The 21,483-nt window shown below is 68.3% G+C and overlaps 3 protein-coding genes across 3 annotated transcripts; 2 read left to right on the top strand and 1 right to left on the bottom strand.

The window, feature by feature from the left end:
• Nucleotides 1-4: 4 nt before the first annotated feature.
• LOC119142194 (calmodulin-binding transcription activator 2-like) lies at nucleotides 5-5,499 on the top strand (the record flags this gene model as incomplete). The annotated part of the gene is made up of 12 exons (XM_037374907.1): nucleotides 5-133; nucleotides 596-798; nucleotides 1,081-1,159; nucleotides 1,395-1,629; nucleotides 2,184-2,344; nucleotides 2,800-3,035; nucleotides 3,457-3,664; nucleotides 3,782-3,853; nucleotides 3,966-3,986; nucleotides 4,397-4,548; nucleotides 4,913-4,987; nucleotides 5,117-5,499. Coding segments are annotated over 12 exons (1,635 nt in total), but the record flags the coding sequence as incomplete, so codon positions are not given.
• Nucleotides 5,500-5,718: 219 nt separating this feature from the next.
• On the top strand, nucleotides 5,719-10,113 carry SPAG7 (sperm associated antigen 7). Its single transcript, XM_037374915.1, has 7 exons — nucleotides 5,719-5,875; nucleotides 6,674-6,741; nucleotides 7,192-7,280; nucleotides 7,941-8,025; nucleotides 8,491-8,580; nucleotides 9,134-9,290; nucleotides 9,971-10,113. The coding sequence occupies exons 1-7, from the start codon at nucleotides 5,785-5,787 to the stop codon at nucleotides 10,087-10,089; spliced, it is 699 nt and encodes a 232-aa protein (XP_037230812.1). The 5' UTR covers nucleotides 5,719-5,784; the 3' UTR covers nucleotides 10,090-10,113.
• A 227-nt stretch (nucleotides 10,114-10,340) lies between these two features.
• ENO3 (enolase 3) lies at nucleotides 10,341-18,776 on the bottom strand. Its single transcript, XM_037374919.1, has 12 exons — nucleotides 18,735-18,776; nucleotides 18,179-18,265; nucleotides 17,672-17,767; nucleotides 15,966-16,024; nucleotides 15,797-15,866; nucleotides 15,578-15,711; nucleotides 14,710-14,932; nucleotides 14,105-14,302; nucleotides 13,144-13,345; nucleotides 11,576-11,684; nucleotides 11,419-11,477; nucleotides 10,341-10,507 (listed from the first exon to the last, which is right to left on the bottom strand). The coding sequence occupies exons 2-12, from the start codon at nucleotides 18,261-18,263 to the stop codon at nucleotides 10,438-10,440; spliced, it is 1,305 nt and encodes a 434-aa protein (XP_037230816.1). The 5' UTR covers nucleotides 18,264-18,265; nucleotides 18,735-18,776; the 3' UTR covers nucleotides 10,341-10,437.
• Nucleotides 18,777-21,483: the final 2,707 nt, after the last annotated feature.

Here is a 21,483-nt window from a genome sequence, read left to right as displayed (position 1 = left end):
CCCCGCAGAGGCCCAGTTCCGTCTGTCCATCCTGGAGCGGCTGGAGCAGCTGGAGACTCGGCTGGGGGCCCTGGCCCCCCCCGCGCCCCCCCTGCCCCCCTGCGGGGCCCCCCTGGACACCCCCCCGGAGCAGGTGAGCCCCCCCAGGACCCCTGGTGTCCCCCAGTGTCCCCTGCCCCCCCCCCGCTGCCCCCTGCGGGGGCCCCCTGCCCACCCCCCGAAGCAAATGAACCCCTGGGGTGTCCCCCCCCATGTCCCCTGATGTCCCTCCTGTGCCCTCTGTGTCCCCTGGGTTTCTTCCTGTGTCCCCTGATGTCCCCTGGTGTCCCCCGTGTCCCTTGATGTCCCCTGGTGTGTCCCCCTCATCCCCTGATGTCCCCTGGGGTCCCCCATGTCCTGTGGTGTCCCCTCGGGTACCCCATGTCCCCCAGGTTCCCCTGATGTCCTTCTGTGTCCCTGAACATCGTCACTGTCCCCCGTGTCCCCTGGCATCCCCCATGTCCCCTTATGTCCCCTCGTGTCCCCATATGTTCCCATGTCCTCTGCGCCCCCCCCCGTGCCACCCCGCTGTCCCCTGACGTCACCGCGGGGACAGGGGACAGGGGCTTCCTTTGAGGCGCGGGTGGTAGCCGTCTGCGAGGCCATGATGGCGCGGCCGGGGACACCGTTGGGGACACCACTGGGGACACCGTTGGGGACAGCGCTGGCCCATGGGGTCACCTTCCGCGGGATGACGCTGCTGCACCTGGCAGCTGCCCAGGGCTACGCCGGCCTGGTGGAGGCGCTGCGGCGCTGGCGGTGAGCGGGGACACTTGGGGACACTTGAGGACAGGGGCAGGGATGGAGCTGGGACAGCGATGGGGATGGGCACCCTGCCGGGACCTGTCCCCAAGGGGAGGGGGCACCCCAGGCTGTGTCCCCAGGCGGAGGGGACACTCTACGATGTGTCCCCAAGGGGAGGGGGCACCCCAGGCCATGTCCCCAAATGGAGGGGACCACCCCCCAGGCCGTGTCCTCAAGGGGAGGGCCCCCCCCCCCCCCAAGCTGTGTCCCCCACCGTGTCCCCTCCTGTCCCCACAGGGCGCTGGCAGCTGACAGCCTGGAGCTGGAGCAGGAGGTCGACCCCCTCAACGTGGACCATTTCTCCTGCACCCCCCTAGTGAGGGGACAAGGGGATGGGGGGATACAGAGGGACACGTGGGGACACGTGGGGACACGTGGGGACACGGTGGGGATGGAGGACACAGGGGAGGTGGCATGAGCAAGGGGACGGGGCGTGAGATGGTGGCACCAGCAGGGCTGGGGATCCCGGGGGTGGCATCTTGGGGACACGGGGCCAGTTTGGGGACATGGGGACAGGTGGGACCAGGGTGACAAGGTGCCCGTGTCCCCAGATGTGGGCCTGTGCCCTGGGCCACCGCGAGGCAGCGGAGCGGCTGTGCCGCTGGGACCCGCGGGCGCTGGCTGTCCCGGACACCCTGGGCCGGCTGCCGCTGGCGCTGGCCCGAGCCCGGGGCCACCTGGCGCTGGCCACCCGCCTGGAGGAGCTGCAGGTGTCACCCATGTCCCTGCGCTGTCACCTCCCCGGCCTGCGCCTCCCCTCCCCCCTCTCCAGCAGCCCTGACACAGGTATGGAGCCACCACCGCGTCCCTGCCCCACTCCCGGCCACTGTCACCGTGGTGTGGCCACTGTCACCGTGTCCCCTCCCCGCTCCTGGCAACTGTCACCCCAGGGTGGCCACTGTCACTCCCAGGGTGGCCACTGTCACCGTGTCCCCTCCCTGCTCCCTGCCACTGTCATCCCAGGGCGGCCACTGTCACTGTGTCCCCTCCCCGCTCCCAGCCATTGTCACCCTGATGTGGCCACTGTCACCCCAATGTGGCCACTGTCACCAGGTCCCCTCCCTGATCCCAGCCACTGTCACCCCAGTGTGGCCATTGTCCCCCCAGGGTGACCACCGTCCCCCCAGGGTGACCACCAACCCCATAACGTGTGCCCCCCCCCCCATCCCTCCTCCCCTCCCACCTGTCCCCCATCCCCCTGCCGTGCCCCCCTCCCCCTGCCACGTGTCCCCATGGTGTCCCCTGTCCCCTCCCACCACCCCCACCACCCCCCGGGGATGTGTGTGTCCCCTCCCCGGGGTGCCCCCTCCCCAGCACTGACCCCCCCGGTGTCCCCCCAGGGCTGAGCACCGCCAGCGGCCTGTCCTCCCCCTCGGGGCTCTCGGAGGGACCCGGCTCCGTCCCGCTGCCCCCCGCCCCCACCGGGCCCCCCGAGGACGACACTTGGGGGGCAGCCCCCCCCAGCCCCCCCCCCGACCTCACGCCCACCGACGCCCTGCAGGTAACGGGGGACCCCCCAGGGGTGGGGGACCCCAAAGGTGAGGGATTCCCCCCCGAGGCTGGGGACCCCCTGGGTTGGCCCCGAGGCCCGAGACCCTCCCTGGGTTGGGGACCCCCCAGGTTGGGCACCCCCCCGAGGCTGGGGACCCCCAGGGTGCGGGACCCCTCTGAGGCTGGGGACCCCTGGAGGCCGGGGACACCTTTGTGTTGGGGACCCCCCCTGGATTGTCCCCCCTCCCCGAGGCCAGGCCCCCCCCTCGAGGCTGGGCCCCCCCCCGGTTTGGCCCCTCCCTCCCTGTGCTGGGGACCCCCCTGAGGCTGGGGCCCCCCAGTGTTTTGGCCCCCCTGTACTGGGGTCCCCCGACTTGGAGGACCCCTTGGGTTGGGGCTCCCAAGTGTTGGGGGCCCCCCCTGTTGCGGCCCCCCAACTTGCCACCCCCCCGCTGTCCCCCCCAGGCCGAGGTGGTGACCCTGGCCCGGCAGATCATCGAGGCCACCCCCGAGCGCATCAAGCAGGAGGCGCCGGGGGGGCCCCCCGGGGGGGCTCTGGGGACCCTGGGGGGCCCCCCCGGGGGGACTCTGGGGACCCCCGGGGGGGGGGCGCCGGGGGGGGTGCCAGGGCTGAGCGCTGCCATGGCCTGGCTGGCCACCTACCTGGAGAGCGTCGACCGCCCCCCCGTGCCCCCCCACAGGTAACCGGGGGTTTGGGGGACCCCTGGGTCCTGGGGGGACCCCGAGATCCCGGGGAGGGGGGGGGGGACTCTGTGTCCCCGGGGGGACCCCAGTATCCCGGGGGGGGATCTGTGACCTGGGGTCCCCTGAGATCCTGGCGGGGCTCTATGTCCTGGCGCACCCCAGTATCCCTGGGGGGGGGGTGTCCCACATCCCCTGGCACCCCAATATCTTTGGGGAGGGGTCCCCCATCCCCTGGCACCCCAATATCCGTGGGGGGGGTCCCCCATCCCCTGGCACCCCACTGTCCCTGGGGGGGGTCCCACACCCTCTGGCACCCCGCGAGGGGGGGGGTGTCTCCCTAATATTTTGGAGCTTGAGCGAGGTGTGCGCAGCCTCCTCACTCCTTCTCCTCGCTCCCCCCCCCCCCTCCCCCCCCAGAGCAGAAGCTCCATCTCGGGGGTCCCCGGGGGTCTCCGAGCGGCCGCCCCCCCCCTCTGCAGCCGGGTGGGCCGAGTTCCTCAACGCCTCGGGGGGGGGGGCGCGGGGGGGGGAGGGGGCCGTCGCCCTCCTCACCCTCTCCGACCAGGAGCAGCACGAGCTCTATGAGGCCGCCCGCCTGGTCCAAGGCGCCTTCCGCAAGTACCGGGTACGGCACCCCCAAACCCAGGGGGACCCCATCACCACCCCACCCCCCCAAACCCCCTCCCCCCCAACCCCCCCCCCCCCCCCCCACTCAGTGCCCCCCCCCCCCCCCCCCCCCCAGGGCCGGAGGCTGAAGGAGCAGCAGGAGATGGCAGCCGCCGTCATTCAGCGCTGCTACCGCAAGTATAAGCAGGTACCGGGGGACACCCCAAAACCCACCAGGACCCCCCACCCTCGGGCCCCCCGACCCCCCTGGGATGCAACCCCCCCCCCCCCCCCTTAACCCCCTCTCTCTGCCCCACAAGCTCACCTGGATTGCTCTCAAGGTAACTGGGGTGTCTGGATCATGGGGACCCTCCCCCTAAAGTGGGGGTACCCCGATATTGGGGGTCCTGGATGTTTGGGGCACTGGGGGGGGATGGGTGCCAGGGGCTGGGGTCCCTGACTCGGGGTGCTGGGGAGGTCCCCCTGTGGGGGTCCCTGATGTGGGGGGGTCCCCACGCGGGGGTCCCTGACCGGGGGGGTGCTGAGGGGGTCCCCATGTGGGGGTGCTGTGGGGGGGTCCCTGACTCTGGGGGTGCTGCGGGGGTCCCTGACTCGTGCCCCCGCCCCCATTTCGCGCTGTACCAGCGGATGACCCATGTGGGGTCCCTGACTCGGGGGGGGGGGTGGTCCCTGACTCTGGGGGCGCTGGGGGGGTCCCTGGCCGGGGGTGTCTGACCGTGCCCCCCCCCAGTTCGCGCTGTACCAGCGGATGACCCGCGCCGCCACCCTCATCCAGAGCAAGTTCCGCAGCTACGCGGAGCAGAAGCGCTTCCAGCGCCGGCGCCGCGCGGCCGTTCTGATCCAGCAGCGCTTCCGCCGCCTGCGCGAGAGGCAGCGCCTCCGGTGGGGGGGGGGGCACCGGGGGCATGGGGGAGATGGAGGGGGGGGCCGCTGGGGGGGGGGGGGGGAACCGGGGGGGGCTGAGGGGGCTGGGGGGGGCGAGGGTACCGGGTGACTGGGGGGGGCACCGGGGGGATGAGAGAGGGGGGGGGGGGGGGGGCACCGGGGGGCTGGGGACAGGTGGGCCCTAGGGACACTGGGGTGCTGGGGTCCTTGGGGACTGGGGGCACTGGGGTGCTGGAGTCCTTGGGGACTGGGGGCACTGGGGAAACTGGAGACTGGGGACAGTGGGGTGCTGGGGTCCTTGGGGACTGGGGTGCTGAGCACTGGGGACCCCGGGGCCCTAACGCTCCTTCCCCTCCCCCAGGGGCACCTTCCTCACGCTCCGGCAGGATCAGGCCGCCCGGAAGATCATGCGGTTCCTGCGCCGCTGCCACCACCGGTGGGGCTGGAGGGAGAGCGGGGGAGGGGGGGGGGACACGGGACACGGGGACATCGTTGAGGGGGAGCTGGGGGTGTCCCCCCGTTTCCCCCCCGCCCCCCTCACGTGTCCCCTCTCCACCCCCCCCAGGATGGAGGAGCTGAAGCAGAGCGAGGAGATGGACAGTTTACAGAAGCGGGGCCTGGCCTCGTGACCCCTCCCCCCGCGGGGGACCCAGGCGTCCGAGGGGACCCCCCCCTTGACACACCCCCCACCCCCACCCCAAGGCTTTGCCTTATCTCCGGTGCCAAGCGCCCCCACCCCCACCCACTGCCTGGGTCCCCCATGGGGGGGGGGAGAAGGAGGGAGGGGGGCTGGTGGGAGCGGGGGAGGGGGGGCGGCCGAGCCAACCCACGCCCCTCGCCCCACGCTCCTGCACCCCTTCCCCTGCATGCCCCTCCTCCCTCCCCTCCGGCCCCGCGGGGGCTCTTTGTACAAAGTTCCATTAAAAAAGAGAAAGTAGGAAGGAAAAAGCCGGGGCCCGCGTGCGGCTGGGAGGGGCATGCGGGGGGGGTGGGCACGCGTGGGTGGGGCGGCCCCTTTAAGGCCCGGCCCTTTTATGCCGCGGCCCCTCTAAGGCCCCACCCCCTTAAGGTGCGGCCCTTTTAAGGCGCGGCGGCGGCGCGGCGCGGACCGCCTGCCCTTTTAAGGCAGGGGCTCCACCCCCGCCCTCAAGCACCGCCCCTCTCGCCAGGGTCACGCCCCCTGACGCGGTGACGCAGTGACGCAGCGGCGCGGGGCGCGGCGGCTGCCCCAAGATGGCGGAGCTGGACCTGCTGGGCTCCATCCTCAGCTCCATGGAGCGGCCGCCGGCGGCCGCCGACGGGGAAGCGCGGCGCCGGGCGCGGGGTCAGCGGGGTCGGGGGGCGGGGGGCGCCGGGGGGGGGGCCCGAGGGGGGCGGGGAATGGCGGCCGCGGAGCGGGACGGGGGAGGGGGGGGGTGGCCGCGCGTCTGGGCCCCTCGCCCTCCTCTTCCGCCCGCCCGCCCCCAGGATCCTCCGCTCGCGTTTGGCCACGCCCCCACCCGCCCATGCCCCGCCCCTCGTTCCTGGATACGCCTCCAACCCTCTGGTGCAGCTGACCCCGCCCCTAATTCCCTGACCACGCCCCCTAGGGTGTGTGGCCACAGTCAGTGAAACAGGCTGCCGTGTGGCTGGCCCCGCCCCTAGTCCCAGGCTCCGCCCCCAAGGGGAGTGGCCAAGCTCAGCAGAACCCTCTGGGGAGCGGCTGACCCCAGCCCTAGATCCTGGCCCCGCCCCCCCAAAACCTCTGGGGTGCGGTTGGCTCCACCCCTAGTTACTGAACATGCTCATGGAGGTGTGGCCACATCCCCAAACTGGGGTGTGGCTGAGCCCGCCCCTAGTTCCTGACCCCGCCCACTGGGTTGTGGCTGGCCCCGCCCCTGGTTGTTGGCCACGCCTCCAAGCCATTTGACTAATCCCCGCGGTTCTACTGACTGGCCCTGCCCCTTCCTGGTCACACCCCCCTCGATTGACAAGCGGCAGCGCTGCTGGCCACACCCCCACCTCTATGGCCCCGCCCCCAGCTCTACCTGGCTGCCAGTGCTGTGCTGCTGGCCCCACCCCCTCCCCCCCACCCCGATGGGGGGGGGGGGGTGACCCCAGCCTCCTGCTCCTCCCCCCCCAGAACAGGCCGCGCAGGTGAAGAAACTGCAGGAGCAGGAGAAGCGCCAGAAGGTTGAGTTCAGGAAGAGGGTGAGTGGAGGAGGGGCAGACCCCAAACAGCTGCCTGCCCCTCCCCCATGCCCGGGTTCCACCCACCCCCCCCAACATCTGGGTGCCCCCCTGTGGCACCTGAGTTCCCCCTCCCCCCATGCCTGGGTGCCCCTTCCCCCATGCTTTGGTGCCCCTCCCCCCAGCACCTTGGTGCCCCCCCCACCCGCAATGCCCGGGTGCCCCCCGATGCCTGGGTGCCCCTACCCCATACCTGTGTGCCCCCCCCAGCACCCAGGTGCCCCCTCCTCCAGCACCCGGGTGCCACCCCCCGATGCCTGGGTGCCCCTCCCCCATGCCCAAGTGCCCCCCAATGCCCAAGTGCCCTCCCCCATGCCTAGGTGCCTCCCCCGCACCCGGGTGGCCCCCCCATGCCTGGGCACCTCCCTGGCACCCAGGTGCCCCCCCCCGACGCCTGGTGTCCCCCCCCAGATGGAGCAGGAGGTTTCCCAGTTTATCCAGGCTACTGGGGAGCCCCGGCGCCGCTTCCAGCCCATGAACAAGATTGAGAGGAGCATCCTGTGAGGGGGGGCTGGGGGGCACTGGGGGGGCCATAAGGGGGTAGAGGGGGGCACTGGGGGATACTGGGAAGGCACTGAGAGGGTGGAAGGAGGGGCTATGGGGGCACTGGGGAGTATAAGGAATAGCAAGGGAGCACTGGGAACATTGCGGGGGTCACTGCGAGGGCACTGGGGACACGGGGGGGCACTAGGAATACTGAGGGAGCACTGGGGGGGTACTGGGAACAGTGGGGTGGTCGCTTGGAGGACACTGGGGACACTGAGGGGCTGCTGGGAGGGTACTGGGGTCATTGGGGGGACACTGGAAGGATGTTGGGGGTATTGGGGGGGGATGACATGGGGGGTAACTTGTACCTTGGGGCAGTTGGGGACTCTCACGGGGCACTGAGGGACCCCCCTGGGGACAGTGGGGGGGTCACCCCCCCCGGCACTGCCCCCCCCCCATGGCACTGCCCCCTTCCATGGCACTGACTTCCCCCCGCCATGGTGCTGGCCCCCTGCCCCGTGGCGCTGCCCCTTCCCCATGGCACTGCTGCCTGGTCCCAACCCCTCCCCCCCGCCCTGGCGCTGCCCCACCCCCCGCCATGGCGCTGACCCCCACCCAATGGCACTGCCACCCCTCTTCCCCATGGTGCTGACCCCCCCTGCCCCTCCCCCCAGGCATGATGTGGCCGAGGTGGCCGGGCTGACGTCGTTCTCTTTTGGGGACGACGAGGACAGTCGCTATGTCATGGTCTTCAAAAAGGTGGGGGGGGGGGGGGGGCGGGGGGGTGGGGCAGCGGATGGTGAGGGGACCCTAGCAGAATTTGGGGGTGGGGGTGGCAGGAGACCCCGGAGGGGAGACAGGGGATCCCAGGGGACAGTAAGGGGCGGGCATGGGGGGGGACACGGTTCCCCAGCAGATGGGGGGGGTGGGGCGAGTGGGATGACAAAGGACCCCAGGGAATTGGGAGGGGGAGATGACGGGGAGGGGGGGGCAGGGAACCCCAGGAGATGGGAGGGGCAGGGGAAGGGGGGCAGGGGACCCCAGGGAATTGGGGGAGGGCGGGTGACCCGGGGGGGAAGCAGGATGGTGGGTATGGGAGGGGTGACGTGGAGGGGAGCAGGGGACCCCAGGGCACAGTGATGGGGGGGCTTGGGGGAGGAGCAGGAGATCTTTGTGTCTGGGGTAGGGTGGGGGAGGGGCACACAGCGGCTGATGTCCTCGCAGGAGTTTGCGCCATCGGATGAGGAGCTGGAGGCGTACCGGCGGGGGGAGGAGTGGGACCCCGCCCGTGCCGGGGAGCGCCGCCGCCTACGGGTAGGCGGGGCCTAAGGGGGTGGGGCTGGGGTGGGGCCGGTGGGGCTGGGGCAGGGCCTGCGGGAGTGAGGCTGGAGGGCGGTGTCCGTGGGGTGGGGGTGGGACCTAAGGGTTTGTGGTGGGAAGCGGGGCTTAAGGGGGTAGGGTCTAAGGGGGTGTGGCTAGGAGGTGGGGTCTAAGGGGGTGGGGCTGAGGGCAGGGCCTAAGGGGTGGGATGGGGTGGGACCAGGGGGGTGGGGCGGGTGTGGTGGGAATCATGGGAAGCTGACACCGAAGGCGTGGGGTCTGGGGGTGTGTGGGTGTGGCTCTGGGTGGGGTGAGTGGGCGGGGCTTGTTGGAAAAGGGCTGGGGCTTTGGGTGGGGCTCAGTAGGCGGGGTTTGGAAAGGGGGTGGAGCTTGTGGGGTAGGGCTCTGTGTGGGGGGTTTGCTGCAAAAGGCATGGGGCTCAATGGGAGGGGCTGGTGTGGGTGCAGTAAAGGGGTGGGGCTTGTAGAGGCGGGGCTGGTGTGGGTGTGGCCTTGGGCGTGGCTCATGACTGCTGCCCTTCCCTCAGGAGCTGGCAGCCCAGCAGGAGGAGGCGGAGCTCCAGCGTGGCCCCGCCCCCCCCGGCCCCCCCACCGATTACAAGGACAAATACCGGCACCTGATTGGCTGCGACGCCGCCAAAGCTGCCGCCCGCACCATGGAGGCCAACAAAGCCTATGGCTGTGGTAAGGGGGGGAGGGGCACACCTGGGGGTGGGGGAGGGGCTGGGGGTTCCCGACACCTGGGGGGCTGGGGGGGGGTCCCAGACACCTGGGTCCTCTCATGGGAGGGGTCTGGGTGGGGCTCGGATGCTTAGGGGTGGTCTGGGGGGGTCCCACCTGCCTGGGTTCTTTATTGGGGGGGTTCGGGGGTCCCAGATGCATGGGTTCTGTATCGGGGGGAGTCCCGGGGAGTCCTGGATGCCTGGGTCCCCTCTGGGGGGGGGTCCCGGATTTTTGCGTCCTCTGTAGGGAGGGTCTAGGGGGGTTCCTGGACACCTGAGTCACCTATGAGGAGGGGCGCGGGAGGGTCCTGTGTACACTGGTCCTTTATGCAGGGGGGGTCTGGGGGTGTCCTGGACACCTGGGTCCCCTGTGGGGAGGGTCTGGGGGGGTCCTGGGTAGATTGGTCCTTTATGGGGGGGGGTCTGGGGGGGGTCCTAGGTACCCGCGTCCCCTATGGGGGGGTGTCTGGGGGATTGAGACATCTGGGTCCTTGGGGGGGGGGGGGGGGCTGGGGGGGTGTCTTGGATACCTGGGTCCCCTATGGGTGGGCCTGGGGGTGTCCCGGTACGCCTGGCTCCCCTGGGGGGGGGTCCCAGCTGCCTGTGTCGTCCCCCCGACCCCCCCGTGCCCCCTCCCAACAGTGCCAGTGGCCAACAAGCGGGACACGCGCTCCATCGAGGAGGCCATGAACGAGATCCGTGCCAAGAAGCGGCTGCGGCAGGCGGGGGACGAGGGGGGGCCCGGGGGGGCTGCGCTCTGAGGGGGGGGAGCTGCGGCCCCCCCGGGGGGGTATTTAACAGTGTGAGTGAGGGGGGGGCACAGTAACACACAAGGCGGGGGGTCATAAAACTCCCGGCTCCCACCCGCGGCCCTGCATCTTTTTTTTGGGGGGGGGGGGGGCGGGGGGTCATGGGGGAGGGGGGGGTCATGGGGGAGGGGGGGGGTCCCAATGTCCCGTTGCACACCCACCCCCCCACCCCCGAGAAAAGAAAGATGATGAGTCGGGGCGTGTCGTGCTCCAGAGAGTTTACTGGGGGGGTTGGAGGGGTGGCCCCCACAGGGGGGGCTGTGGCGGTCTCTTTCAGGGCGGGGGGGGAGGGGCCCCGTCCTACTTGGCCTTGGGGTTCCTGAAGTTGCGCCCCGCGAACTTGGCCTTGTCCCCCAGCGCCTCCTCGATCCTGGGGGGGGACACACGGTGGGGAAGGGGAACATGGGGGGGGGGGGGGAGGGAGAGGGCATATGGGGACACACACATATTGGGGGGAGGGTCAGTGAGAGTACTGGGGGTCAAGGGGGGCAAACACAGCGTGAGGGAGTGGATGGGGGGGTCATGTGGGGTCAGTGGGGGGGTGGGGGAGGGGGGCAGACCCCAGGAAGGGCCCCAGAGGGGGGCATGGGGGGTAGGGGTGGGGACATGACAATGACAGCCCGGGGGGAGGGGCGTATGGGGGTGGGCTTGGGGGCCTCCCACCCCCCCCCCATGGGGGACACCCCCCTCCCAATTCCCCTGGGGGGGCACGGGGACATGTGGGGGGTGGGGGACATGGGGATATTTAGGGACACTGGGGGGGACACGGGGACATTTTGAGATGGGGGGGGACAGTTGGGGACATTTGGGGACATGGGGACACTTGGCACACATGGGGACATTTGGGAACACTCAGGACACAAGGGGGGGACACTCGGGAGGGATGCTTGGGGGGGGGACTTGGGGATGGGGGAACACGGGGACATTTGGAGACATGGGGGGGGACACGGGGAGGAGGGACGTGGGGGGACATGGGACACGGGATGACGACATGGGGGGATATTTGGGGATACTGGGGGGACACGGGGACATTTGGGGACAATCGGGGGGATACGGGGACATTTGGGGACACAAGAGGGGGCACTCAGCGGACAGGGGGTGGGGGGACACAAGGGGACATTTGTGGACTCAAGTGGGGGGCACTGGGTCACGGGGACATTAGGGGACACTCGGGGGCGCTCGGGGGGGGACACGGGGACATTTGAGGACACTCGGGGGGGGGACATGGGGGACATTTAGGGACACTCGGCGGGTGGGGGTGGGGCGATGGGGACCCCTCACCTCATCAGCTGGTTGTACTTGGCCAGGCGCTCGGAGCGGCAGGGGGCGCCCGTCTTGATCTGGGGGGGGGGGGGAACAAAACGGGGGGGGGGCGGTGACGGGGGTGTCGGGGGGGGTGGGGTGGGGGAGGGGGGGTGGGGGGGAGGGGCGAACCCACCTGGCCCGTGCAGAGCCCCACCACCAGGTCGGCGATGAAGGTGTCCTCGGTCTCACCCGAGCGGTGACTCACCATCACCCCCCAGCCGTGGCTCTGCGCCAGCTTGCACCTGGCGGGAGGAGGGGCTTGCACCAGGCTCGTGCACAAGGGGCCTTTGCACACACACCCCCACCGGGTGGGGGATGGGGGGGGGGGAGCTCTGGCACCCAGGGCCTCGTCCGAGGGGCCATGCACGAGGATTCACACGAGGGGCTTCATGGGTGGATTTGCACGAGGAGCTTTGCATGAGGGGCTTTGCACGAGGAGCCATGCACAAGGAGCTTTGCACGAGGGGCCATGCACGAGGAGCTTTGCATGAAGGGCCATGCACGAGGATTCACACGAGGGGCTTTGTGGCTGGATTCACATGAGGGGTTTTGCACGAGGAACTTTGCACAAGGGGCTTTGCACGTCGGGCCACGCACAAGGATTCACACATGTAGCTGGTGTATTTGCACGAGAGGTTTTGCACAAGGGGTTTTGGACAAAGGTTTTGACTGTGGGGCTTTGCATGAAGGGCCATGTACGAGGAGCTTTGCAAGGGGCCATGCACGAGGATTCACACAAGGGGCTTCACGGGTGGATTCACAGCACGCGGAGTTTTGCACAAGGGGCTTTGCACATCGGGCCATGCACAAGGATTCACATGAGGGTCTTAGCGGGTGTATTCGCACAAGGGGTTTTACACAAGAGGTTTTGCACAAGCGGTTTTGCACAAAGGTTTTGACTGTGGGGCTTTGCACCAGAGATTTGCACAAGGGGCTTTGCATGTCGGGCCACACGCGAGGATTCATACAAGGAGCTTAGCAGATGTATTTGCACAAGGGGTTTTGCACGAGGTGTTTTGCACAAGGGGATTTGCACGAGGGGCTTTGCACGAGGGGCCACTCATGAGAATTCACACAAGGGGCTTCACAGGTGGAATGGCACAAGGGGTTTTGCACGAGGGGGTTTACATAAAGGTTTTGACCGTGGGGCTTTGCACCAGAGATTTGCACAAGAGGCTTTGCATGAAGGGCCTTGCACAAGGAGCTTTGCACAAGGGGTTTTGCACAAGGATTTTGCCTGTGGGTTTTGCACAATGAAGGACCATGCACGAGAGGTTTTGCACAAAGATTCACACTAGGGATTTTGCACGAGGATTTGCACAAGGGGCTTTGCAGCTGGATTTCACATGGGATTTTGCACTAGAGGCTGTGCACAGGGGGGCACCACACACGAGGGGCTTTGCACCAAAGCTTTGCACAAGGGGGTTTGCACCAGGGGCCACGTGTGAGAAGCTTTGCACGATGAAGGTCCACGCATGAGGGGCTTTGCAGCAGAGGTTTTGCACAAGGATTTTCACAAGGGGGTTTGCGCCAGGGGTTTTGCACAAGGATTTGCACAACCTGCTTTGCACAAGGGGCCGTGCACAAGGATTCACACCAGGGGCTTGGCAGGAGGATTCACCCCAGGGGCCATGCACGAGGGGCTTTGCACGAGGGGCTTGGCGGGTGGATTTGCACGAGGGGCTTTGCACGAGGACTCACGCCTGGATGGACTCGCTGACGGAGCCGATCTGGTTGACCTTCAGCAGGAGGCAGTTGCAGGCACGGAGCTCGGCCGCGCGCTGGATGCGCCGGGGGTTGGTCACTGTCAGGTCGTCCCCCACCACCTGGATGGGCACCTGCGCCACGAAGCGCTGCCAGCCCTCCCAGTCGTCCTGGTCAAAGGGGTCCTCGATCGACACCACTGGGGAGGGGGGGGTAACCACATCACCCAGTATGGACCAGTACAGACCAGTCACCTCCCAGTACCGGGAGACAGCTGGCTTCCAGCCCCTGGCCCTCATTCACAGCCCTATACGAGCCACTGGAGAATCCCCACCTGCCTTCCCAGGCCCTCCTGGTCCCCTCCCAGTGCCTCTCAGTGCCTTTCCAGTCCCTCCTGGTCCCTCCCAGTCATTCCCAGTGTCCCCCAAGTTCCTCCCAGTCCCTCCCAGCCCCTTTCAGCACCCTCCCAGCACCCCCCCAATCCCTCCCAGTGTCCCCCAGTCACTCCCAGTCACTCCCAGTGTCCCCCAGACCCTCCCAGTCCCTCCTCATGTCCCCCCAGTGTCCCCCCAATCCATCCCAGCACCCCCCCAGTCCCCCCCAGCCCTCTCCCAGTCCCTCCCAGCACCCCCCCAGTCCCTCCCAGCATCCCCCCAGTCCTTCCCAGTCCCTCCCAGTTCCCCCCCAGTTCCTCCCAATGCCCCCCTAGTCCCTCCCAGCACCCCCCAGCCCCTCACCCCCCCTCCCAGCCCCCTCACGGTCCCCCCCAGTCCCTCCCAGTTCCTCCCAATGACCCCGAGTCCCTCCCAGCGCCCTCCCAGTCCCTCCCAATGCCCCTCTAGTCCCTCCCAGTGCCACCCAGCACCCCCCGAGTCCCTCCCACTCCCCTCCCAGCCCCCTCATAGTCCCCCCCAGTCCCTCCCAGTGCCCCCAGTCCCTCCCAGTGCCCCCCCCTCACCGGGGTAGTCCTTGATGAAGCCCTGGTAGAGCTGCCCCAGCTGCTCCCCCGTGATGAGGCGCTGGGGGTCCGGGGGGGATTTGAAGTCCAGGTCGTAGCGCCCGTCGCGATAGAACTCAGAGGCTGCCACGTCCATCCCGATCACCACCTTGTCAGGGTACCCCGCCTGCCCGATGGCTGCCTTCAACAGCTCCAGTGCTGGGGGGGGGCCTCCGGCGCTCAGGGTGGGGGAGGGGCACCTCCACATCCCCCCCACCCCTCATCCTCCCACCCCCACCCCCCACATCCCACTGGGCGCCCAACCCCACGTCTCCCCCATCCATCCCAACCCCCAGCTCCCCTGCAGCCAAAGGTGGACACGGGTGTCTGGGTGCGCCCCCCCCCCCCAGGCATCTGGGGCTCCTGCCCTTTCCTGCCCCTCCCCCACTGCCCCCGTAGCCTTTCTCCAGTTACGGCCGCGGCGACTAATTCTGGAGTTGACCCCGAAACCCAACGCCAGGGTGGGGGGTTGGGGTGGAGACCAGGCTATAAATAGCTTTAAGCCCCCCACCCACGGGTGGGGGATGGGCAGGCGAGGCCCCGGGCGCCCCGGGGGTGGCCGCTACCTTCGTTATTCTCCAAGATGTTGGGGGCGAAGCCACCCTCGTCCCCCACGTTGGTGGCGTCTTTGCCGTACTTGGCCTTGATGACGCCCTTGAGGCTGTGGTAGACCTCGGCGCCAATGCGCATGGCCTCGCGGAACGACCCCGCACCCACCGGCAGCACCATGAACTCCTGCATGGCCAGCTTGTTCCCCGCGTGCGACCCCCCATTGATGACGTTGAAGGCCTGGGGGCAGGGGGGGCAGGGGCAGAGCTTCACTCATCCCCCCCCCAGCCAAGACCCAAGGGTCCCCCCCGCAAAAAAAGTCCAACCCCCAAGACCATCCATGACCCAATGACACCCCCTCCCTGCGACCCCAAGGACCCCATGATGACTCCCCAGGCCCAACAGGACTCCCCTCAGTGCTGTGGGGGCCCCAAGACCCAACCACCCCCTCCACGACCCCCACAACACCCCCCAATCCCAATGGCACCCCCCAAGACCCAACTGACACCCCCAAAAACCCAACCACAGCCCAAAAATCTTGACGGGACTCCCAAGACCCATCTGACTCCCCCCAAGACCCAACTGACCCCCCCCCCAAACCCAACCACATCCCAACAACCTCAACAGACCCCCCCAGAGACCCAACTGACCCCCCCCCAAACCCAACCACACCCCAACAACCTCAACAGACCCCCCAGTGACCCAACTGACCCCGCCAAAACCAAACCACACCCCAACGGGCCCCCCCAAAGACCCCCCAAAAGCCAACCAAATCCCTCAAAACCCAACGCAGTTGCCCAACCCACCGCCCGCCAAAGACCCCCCAACTCACCCAGCCCCTCACCCCCCCCAACTGCCCCCCTCCCCGGGGGGCCCAGGTGGTACCGGCACGGGCAGGATGAGGTCGGCATTGCCGGCGAGGTCAGCAATGTGCCGGTAGAGTGGGACACCCTTCTCGGCCGCACCGGCCTTGCAGACAGCCAGTGACACCCCCAGGATGGCATTCGCCCCAAATTTAGCTAGGGAGGGTGAGGGGGGGTGAGGGGGGGACACCCCAAGGTATCTGGGGAGGGTAGTGGGTGGGGGAGGGGGACGGGAGCTCACATTTGTTCTCAGTGCCATCCATGTCGATCATGAGCTTGTCGATCTTCTCCTGCTCCACCACGCTGATTTTCTAGGGGGTGGGGGCGAGGGATGGTGTAGGGCAGGAGTTGGAGGGTCAGACCCCCAACTTCCCCCAAAACTGTCCCCAGCTTCCCCCCCCAAGACCCACCTTCTCTACCAGAGCTGGGCCAATGGTCTTGTTGATGTGCTCCACAGCCTTCAGCACACCTGGGGGAAGGGGGGGAGGCGGAGGGGGTCAGGGGCATGACCTCTGACCTTAGAGTGTCACCCTCCCCCAATGGGGTGGCACTAGGTTGGGGGGCAGGGGACTGGGGGGGGTTCCTGGGAGGGTCAGTTGGGTCTTGGGGGGCCCAGTTGGCTCGTTGGAGGGGTTGCTAGCCTTTGAGGGACCCAGCTGGGTCTTGGGAGTGGTGTTGGGTCTTGGGGGGCCCAGTTGGGTCTTTGGGGGTCCCAAGTGGGTCTGGGGGGGAAGTGTTTGGTCTTGGGGGGCCCACTTGGGTCTTTGGAGGGGTCGTTAGGCTTTGAGGGACCCAGCTGCGTCTTGAGGTGGGTCAATGGGTCTTTGGGGGTCCTTGTTGGATCTTGGGGGTGGGGGGGTTTGCTGAGTCTTGGGGGGCCCAGTTGGGACTTTGGGGATCTGGAGTGGGTCTGGAGGGGAAGTTTTGGGACTTTGGGGACCCAGCTGGGTCTTGGGGCATCCTAGTTGGGTCTTGGGGGTCTTGTTGGGTCTTGGGGGGGGTTGCTGGGTCTTGGGGGGGGCAGTTAGGTCTTTGGGGGTGTTATTGAGCTTTGGGGGGCCCAGTTGGGTCTTTCGGGGTCCCGAGTGGGTCCGGGGGGGGAAGTGTTTGGTCTTGGGGTCCCAGTTGGGTCTTTGGAGGGGTCGTTGGGCTTTCAGGGACCCAGCTGGGTCTTGGGGTGGGTCAATGGGTCTTTGTGGGTCCTGGTTGGGTCTTGGGGGGGTTGTTGGGTCTTATGGGACCCAGTTGGCTCATTGGAGGGGTCTTTGGGCTTAGAGGGACCCAGCTGGGTCTTGGGGTGGGTCAATGGGTCTTTGGGGGTCCCAGCTGGGTCTTTGGGGGTCCTTGTTGGGTCTTGGGGTGGTTGCTGAGTCTTGGGGCACCCAGTTGGGTCTTTGGAGGAGTCACTGGGCTTTGAGGGACCCAGCTGGGTCTTGAGGGGAGTCAATGGGTCTTTGGGGGTCCCAGCTGGGTCTTTGGGGGTCCTGGTTGGGTCTTGGGGGGGGGGGTGCTGGGTCTTGGGGGGCCCAGTTGGGTCTTTGGAGGGGTTGTTGGGCTTTGAGGGACCGAGCTGGGTCCTTGGGGGTCCTGGTTGGGTCTTGGGGGGGTTGTTGGGTCTTACGGGACCCAGTTGGCTCATTGGAGGGGTCGTTGGGCTTTGAGGGACCCAGTTGAGTCTTGGGTGGGGGGTGTTGGGTCTTGGGGGGGGTCCAGTTAGGTTTTTGGAGGGGTTGATCAGCTTTGGGGGGCCCAGTTGGGTCTTTGAGGGTCCCGAGTGGGTCTGGAGGGGAAATGTTGGGTCTTGGGGGGCCCAGTTGGGTCTTTGGAGGGGTCACTGGGCTTTGAGGGACCCAGTTGGGTCTTGAGGGGGGGTCAATGGGTCTTTGGGGGTCCTGGGTGGGTCTTGGGGGGGTCTCGGCTGGGGCTTGGGGGGTTGCTGGGTCTTGGGGGGCCCAGTTGCCTCGTTGGAGGGGTCATTGGGCTTTGGGGATCCAGTTGGGTCTTTGGGGGTCCCAGTTGGGGTCTGCAGGGTCTGGGGAAGCCAATGGGGTCTGTGGTTGGGTTCGGGGGGGCCTGTTCACACCCCTCCCCCCCCCCGCACCCCCCCTCCCCCCACCTTTGCCCAGGTAGCGGCTCTTGTCACCATCCCGCAGCTCCAGTGCCTCATGGATGCCAGTGGAGGCGCCGCTGGGGACGGCGGCCCGGAAACGCCCTGGGGGGGGGGACGACAGGAGCGTGACACCCCCCACCCCCCACCCCGTGTCCCTTCATGGCCCCCACAGCCCCTCCCCCACCCCTGAGGTCCACCCACGTCCCCCTGTCCCTGTGGCACCCCCACATCCCCAATGCCCCATCACAACCTTGAGGGGACACCACGTCCCCCCACGTCCTCCCATGATCCCCCCCACCCCCGTAGCCTCCCACATCCCCCCACATCCCTATGGCCCCCCAAGCCCCCCCACATCCCCATGGCCCCCCCAAGTCCCCCCCAAGCCCCCCCACTTCCTCCCAGGCAGCCCCCACATCCTCCTATGGTCCCCCCAAGTCCCCCCACATCCCCATGGTCCCCCAAATCCCCACCCCAACCTTGCTGTCCCCCCCCCTTCCCTCCCCCCCCCCGCACCCTTGGCGGTGTGGAGGTCCACCTCCACCGTGGGGTTCCCCCGGGAATCCAGGATCTCCCTGGCCACGATCTTCTGGATGGACATGGCTGGGGGGTGGGGGGAGGGGTCAAGGGTGGGGGGACCTGAGGGGGGACCCAGGCAGCTGCATGACCGTGACCCGGCCCCAGCCCCGCTCCAGCCCCCCAGGGGACCCAGGCGGGTGGGGGTCAGCCCCCCGGCTGCTGCCCAGTGAGGGGACCCAGCTATTGGGGTGACCTTGACCTGACCCCAGACCCCCCCCATCCCCCAGGGGACCCTGATGCCCGGGTGACCCCTGACCTGACCCCAGAGACCCCCCCAGGGGACTCTGATCTCTGGGTGACCTTGACCTGACCCCAGCCCCCTCCCAGGGGATCCTGGTGCCCGGGTGACCCCTGACCTGACCCCAGAGACCCCCTCCCAGTTGACCCTGATCTCTGGGTGCCCCCAGCCCCCCCGGGGACCCTGAGCTCCGGGTGACACCGCCCCGACTCCAGACCCCCCAGCCCACATCCCTGACACCCCCCCCCCCCTTACCGATGGCTCTGGCTGGGCCGTGCCCCCCGGGGGTCCCACCGATATTTATGCCCATCCCCCGCCCCCTCCCCCGCCCCCCCCAGGGACCGGGGACAAGTTCAAGGCCCCCGGGGGGGAGAGGGTGACACAGCCCCTGGTAGGGGGGGGCGCAGCCCACCCGGGCTGGTGGCACTTGCGGATGGTCCCTAGGCGGCCCCGCCCCTCCCCCCCCCCGGGTATTTTTAGCCCCTCCAAAGGTCTCGGGGAAAGGACACGGTAACATGAGCCCCTCCCCCCACCCCCCCCAGCCGCGGGGTCCCCGCTTTTGAGGGGGAGAGGCTGGAGCGCCGCCTGGCGGCTGTTCGGGGGGCAGCACCGGCACTATGGGGGCCACACGGGAGGGGGAGGATGGGCCCTATGGGGCCCATAGGGGATGTGGGCTGGATGTGCCCTATGGGGTCCATAAGGGAGGGGGGAGGATATGCCCTATGGGGCCCATAGGGGATGAGGAGGTGCCCTATGGGGCCCATAGGAGATGGGGGGGGGATGTGCCCTATGGCAGCCATATGGGATGGGGATGTGCCCTATGGGGCCAATAGGGGATGGGGGGTGTGTGTGCCCTATGGGGTCCATAAGGGAGGGGGGGGATGGGCCCTATGGTGCCCATAGGGGATGAGAGGTGCCCTATGGCGCCCATGGGGGATGGGGGGATGTGCCCTATGAGGCCCATATGTTGTGAAATGGAAAAGTCTTATGGGGCCCATAGGGGTTCAGGGAGGGGTTTAGCCCTATAGGGCCCATAGGGGACGTGTGGGGGGCGTTCAGTCCTATGGAACCTATAGGGGATGGGGGCGTCAGCCCTATGGAGGCCACATGGCGTGGTGGGCTCTGCCCCTATACGTTCCATAGGGGATCAGGGGATGGGTCCTACAGGGCTCATGTGGGGGGAGGGGACACAAGGCCCATGGGGCCCACAGTGGACCGGTGGGGGGGAGGGGGGTCAGCCCTATGGGCCCCATAGGGGATGGGGGGGGGGGCGGGAATGTGCCCTGTGGGGCCCCTAGGTTGTGGAAGGGAAAAGACTTATGGGGCCCATAGGGGACTGAGGGAGGTTCAGTCCTATGGGACCTATAGGCGATGGGGGTGTGTGTGTGTGCTCTACGGGGCCCATAGGATATTGAGGGGGGGGATGTGCCCTATGGGACCCATAGGGGAGGGGGGAATGTGCCCTATAGGGCCCATAGATTGTGGAGGGGAAGAGTCTTATGGGCCCCATAGGGGTTGGAGCTTGGTGGTGGTGTCAGCCCTACGGGACCTATAGAGGATGGGGAGGGTTCAGCCCCATGGAGGCCACATGGCGGGGGGTGGGGGGGTGTCTCTGCCCCTATAGGCCCCATAGGGGATGGGGGGATGGGTCCTACAGGGCTCATGGGCGGGGTGGGGGGGGGGGGGGGACGGGACACGAGGCCCATGGGGGTGGGTGGGGGGTTCAGTCCTATGGGGCCCATAGGGGCCGGGGGGGGGGGGGGGGGGGGGGGGGGGGTGGGGACGAGCCCTATAGGGCCCGCAGGGCCGGGGGGAGGGGCGGCGGCTCTGACCACTTCCTCGGGAAGTTCCCACCGGTGGCGGAGGGGGGAGGGGCGGGCCCAGGCGTCTGGGTCCCTCGGGGCGGGGGGAGGGGGCGAAGCCCACCCCGGGCCCGATTCTGGGGGTCGCGGCGGCCCCCGCCCCACACACCCCGCTGGGATTTACCACCCCCCTCCTCCCCCCTCCCCCGCAGCAAGGGGCCGCGGGACCCCTCCCCCCTCCCCCCCGCCCCCCCCCGGGGGCAGGAAGTGAAACCACCGCCCCTCCCCCCCCCGGAGGCTGAGTCAAACCCGCCCCGCAGCGCGCGGGAGAGCGCGGGACAGGCCGGGGGGGAGGGGGCACACGACACAAGGGGGGGGGGCTTTGGGGGGTGTGTGTCCTTGCACGAGGGGGGGTCCTTGTACAAGGGGAGGGGTCCTTGCACGAGGAGGGGGGGTCTTTGCACGAGGACTACATTGCACGGGAGTGGGCCTTGCACGGAAGGGGGGGGCCTTGCACGGGGGGTGTGTCACTGCCCGGGCGGGGGCTGCACTGCCGGGGGGGGCATTGCCCCGGGGGGGGGCACTACCCTGGGGGGCTTTCCCGCCGGGCCCCCCCCAGCCCCACTTACCTCCCCCCGGGATCCCCCACTTGGGGGGGGGGAGGGGTATTTCCTGGGCAGGAGGGGGTGGGGCCACACCCGCGCTGTTGGGGGGGAGGGGGCGTATTAACAGGGGAGGGGGCGTAGTAACGGGGGTGTTCATAATAAACGGGGGGGGGGTCGTAATAAACAGGGGGTTCATAGTAACGGGGAGCAGGGGTCGTAATAACGAGGGAGGGCAGGTGTAGAAACGGGGGGGTGTAATAATGGGGGTGTTCATCATAAGGGGGGATCGTATTAACGGGGGGTTCGTAATACCGGGGTGGGTTCGTAATAATGGGGGGGTCGTAATAAACGTTCATAGTAACGGGGGGGAGCAAGGATCGTAATAACGAGGGCGGGTGGGTGTAATAACGGGGGGGTCGTACTAACGAGGGGGGTTCATTGTAAGGGGGGGCTCGTAATAACGGGGTGGATTCATAACAGCCGGGAAAGGGGGGGCTGTGTCGTAATATCGGGGGGGTCGTAATAAACGGTGGGTTCACAGTAACGGGGGGCAGGCGTTGTAACAACGAGGGGGGGCGGCTGTAGTAACAGGGGGGT

The sequence above is a fragment of the Falco rusticolus genome, unplaced genomic scaffold (genome assembly GCF_015220075.1).
Source record: "Falco rusticolus isolate bFalRus1 unplaced genomic scaffold, bFalRus1.pri scaffold_79_arrow_ctg1, whole genome shotgun sequence".
NCBI lineage: Eukaryota > Metazoa > Chordata > Aves > Falconiformes > Falconidae > Falco > Falco rusticolus.
This window is presented reverse-complemented; position numbering and strand designations above follow the sequence as displayed.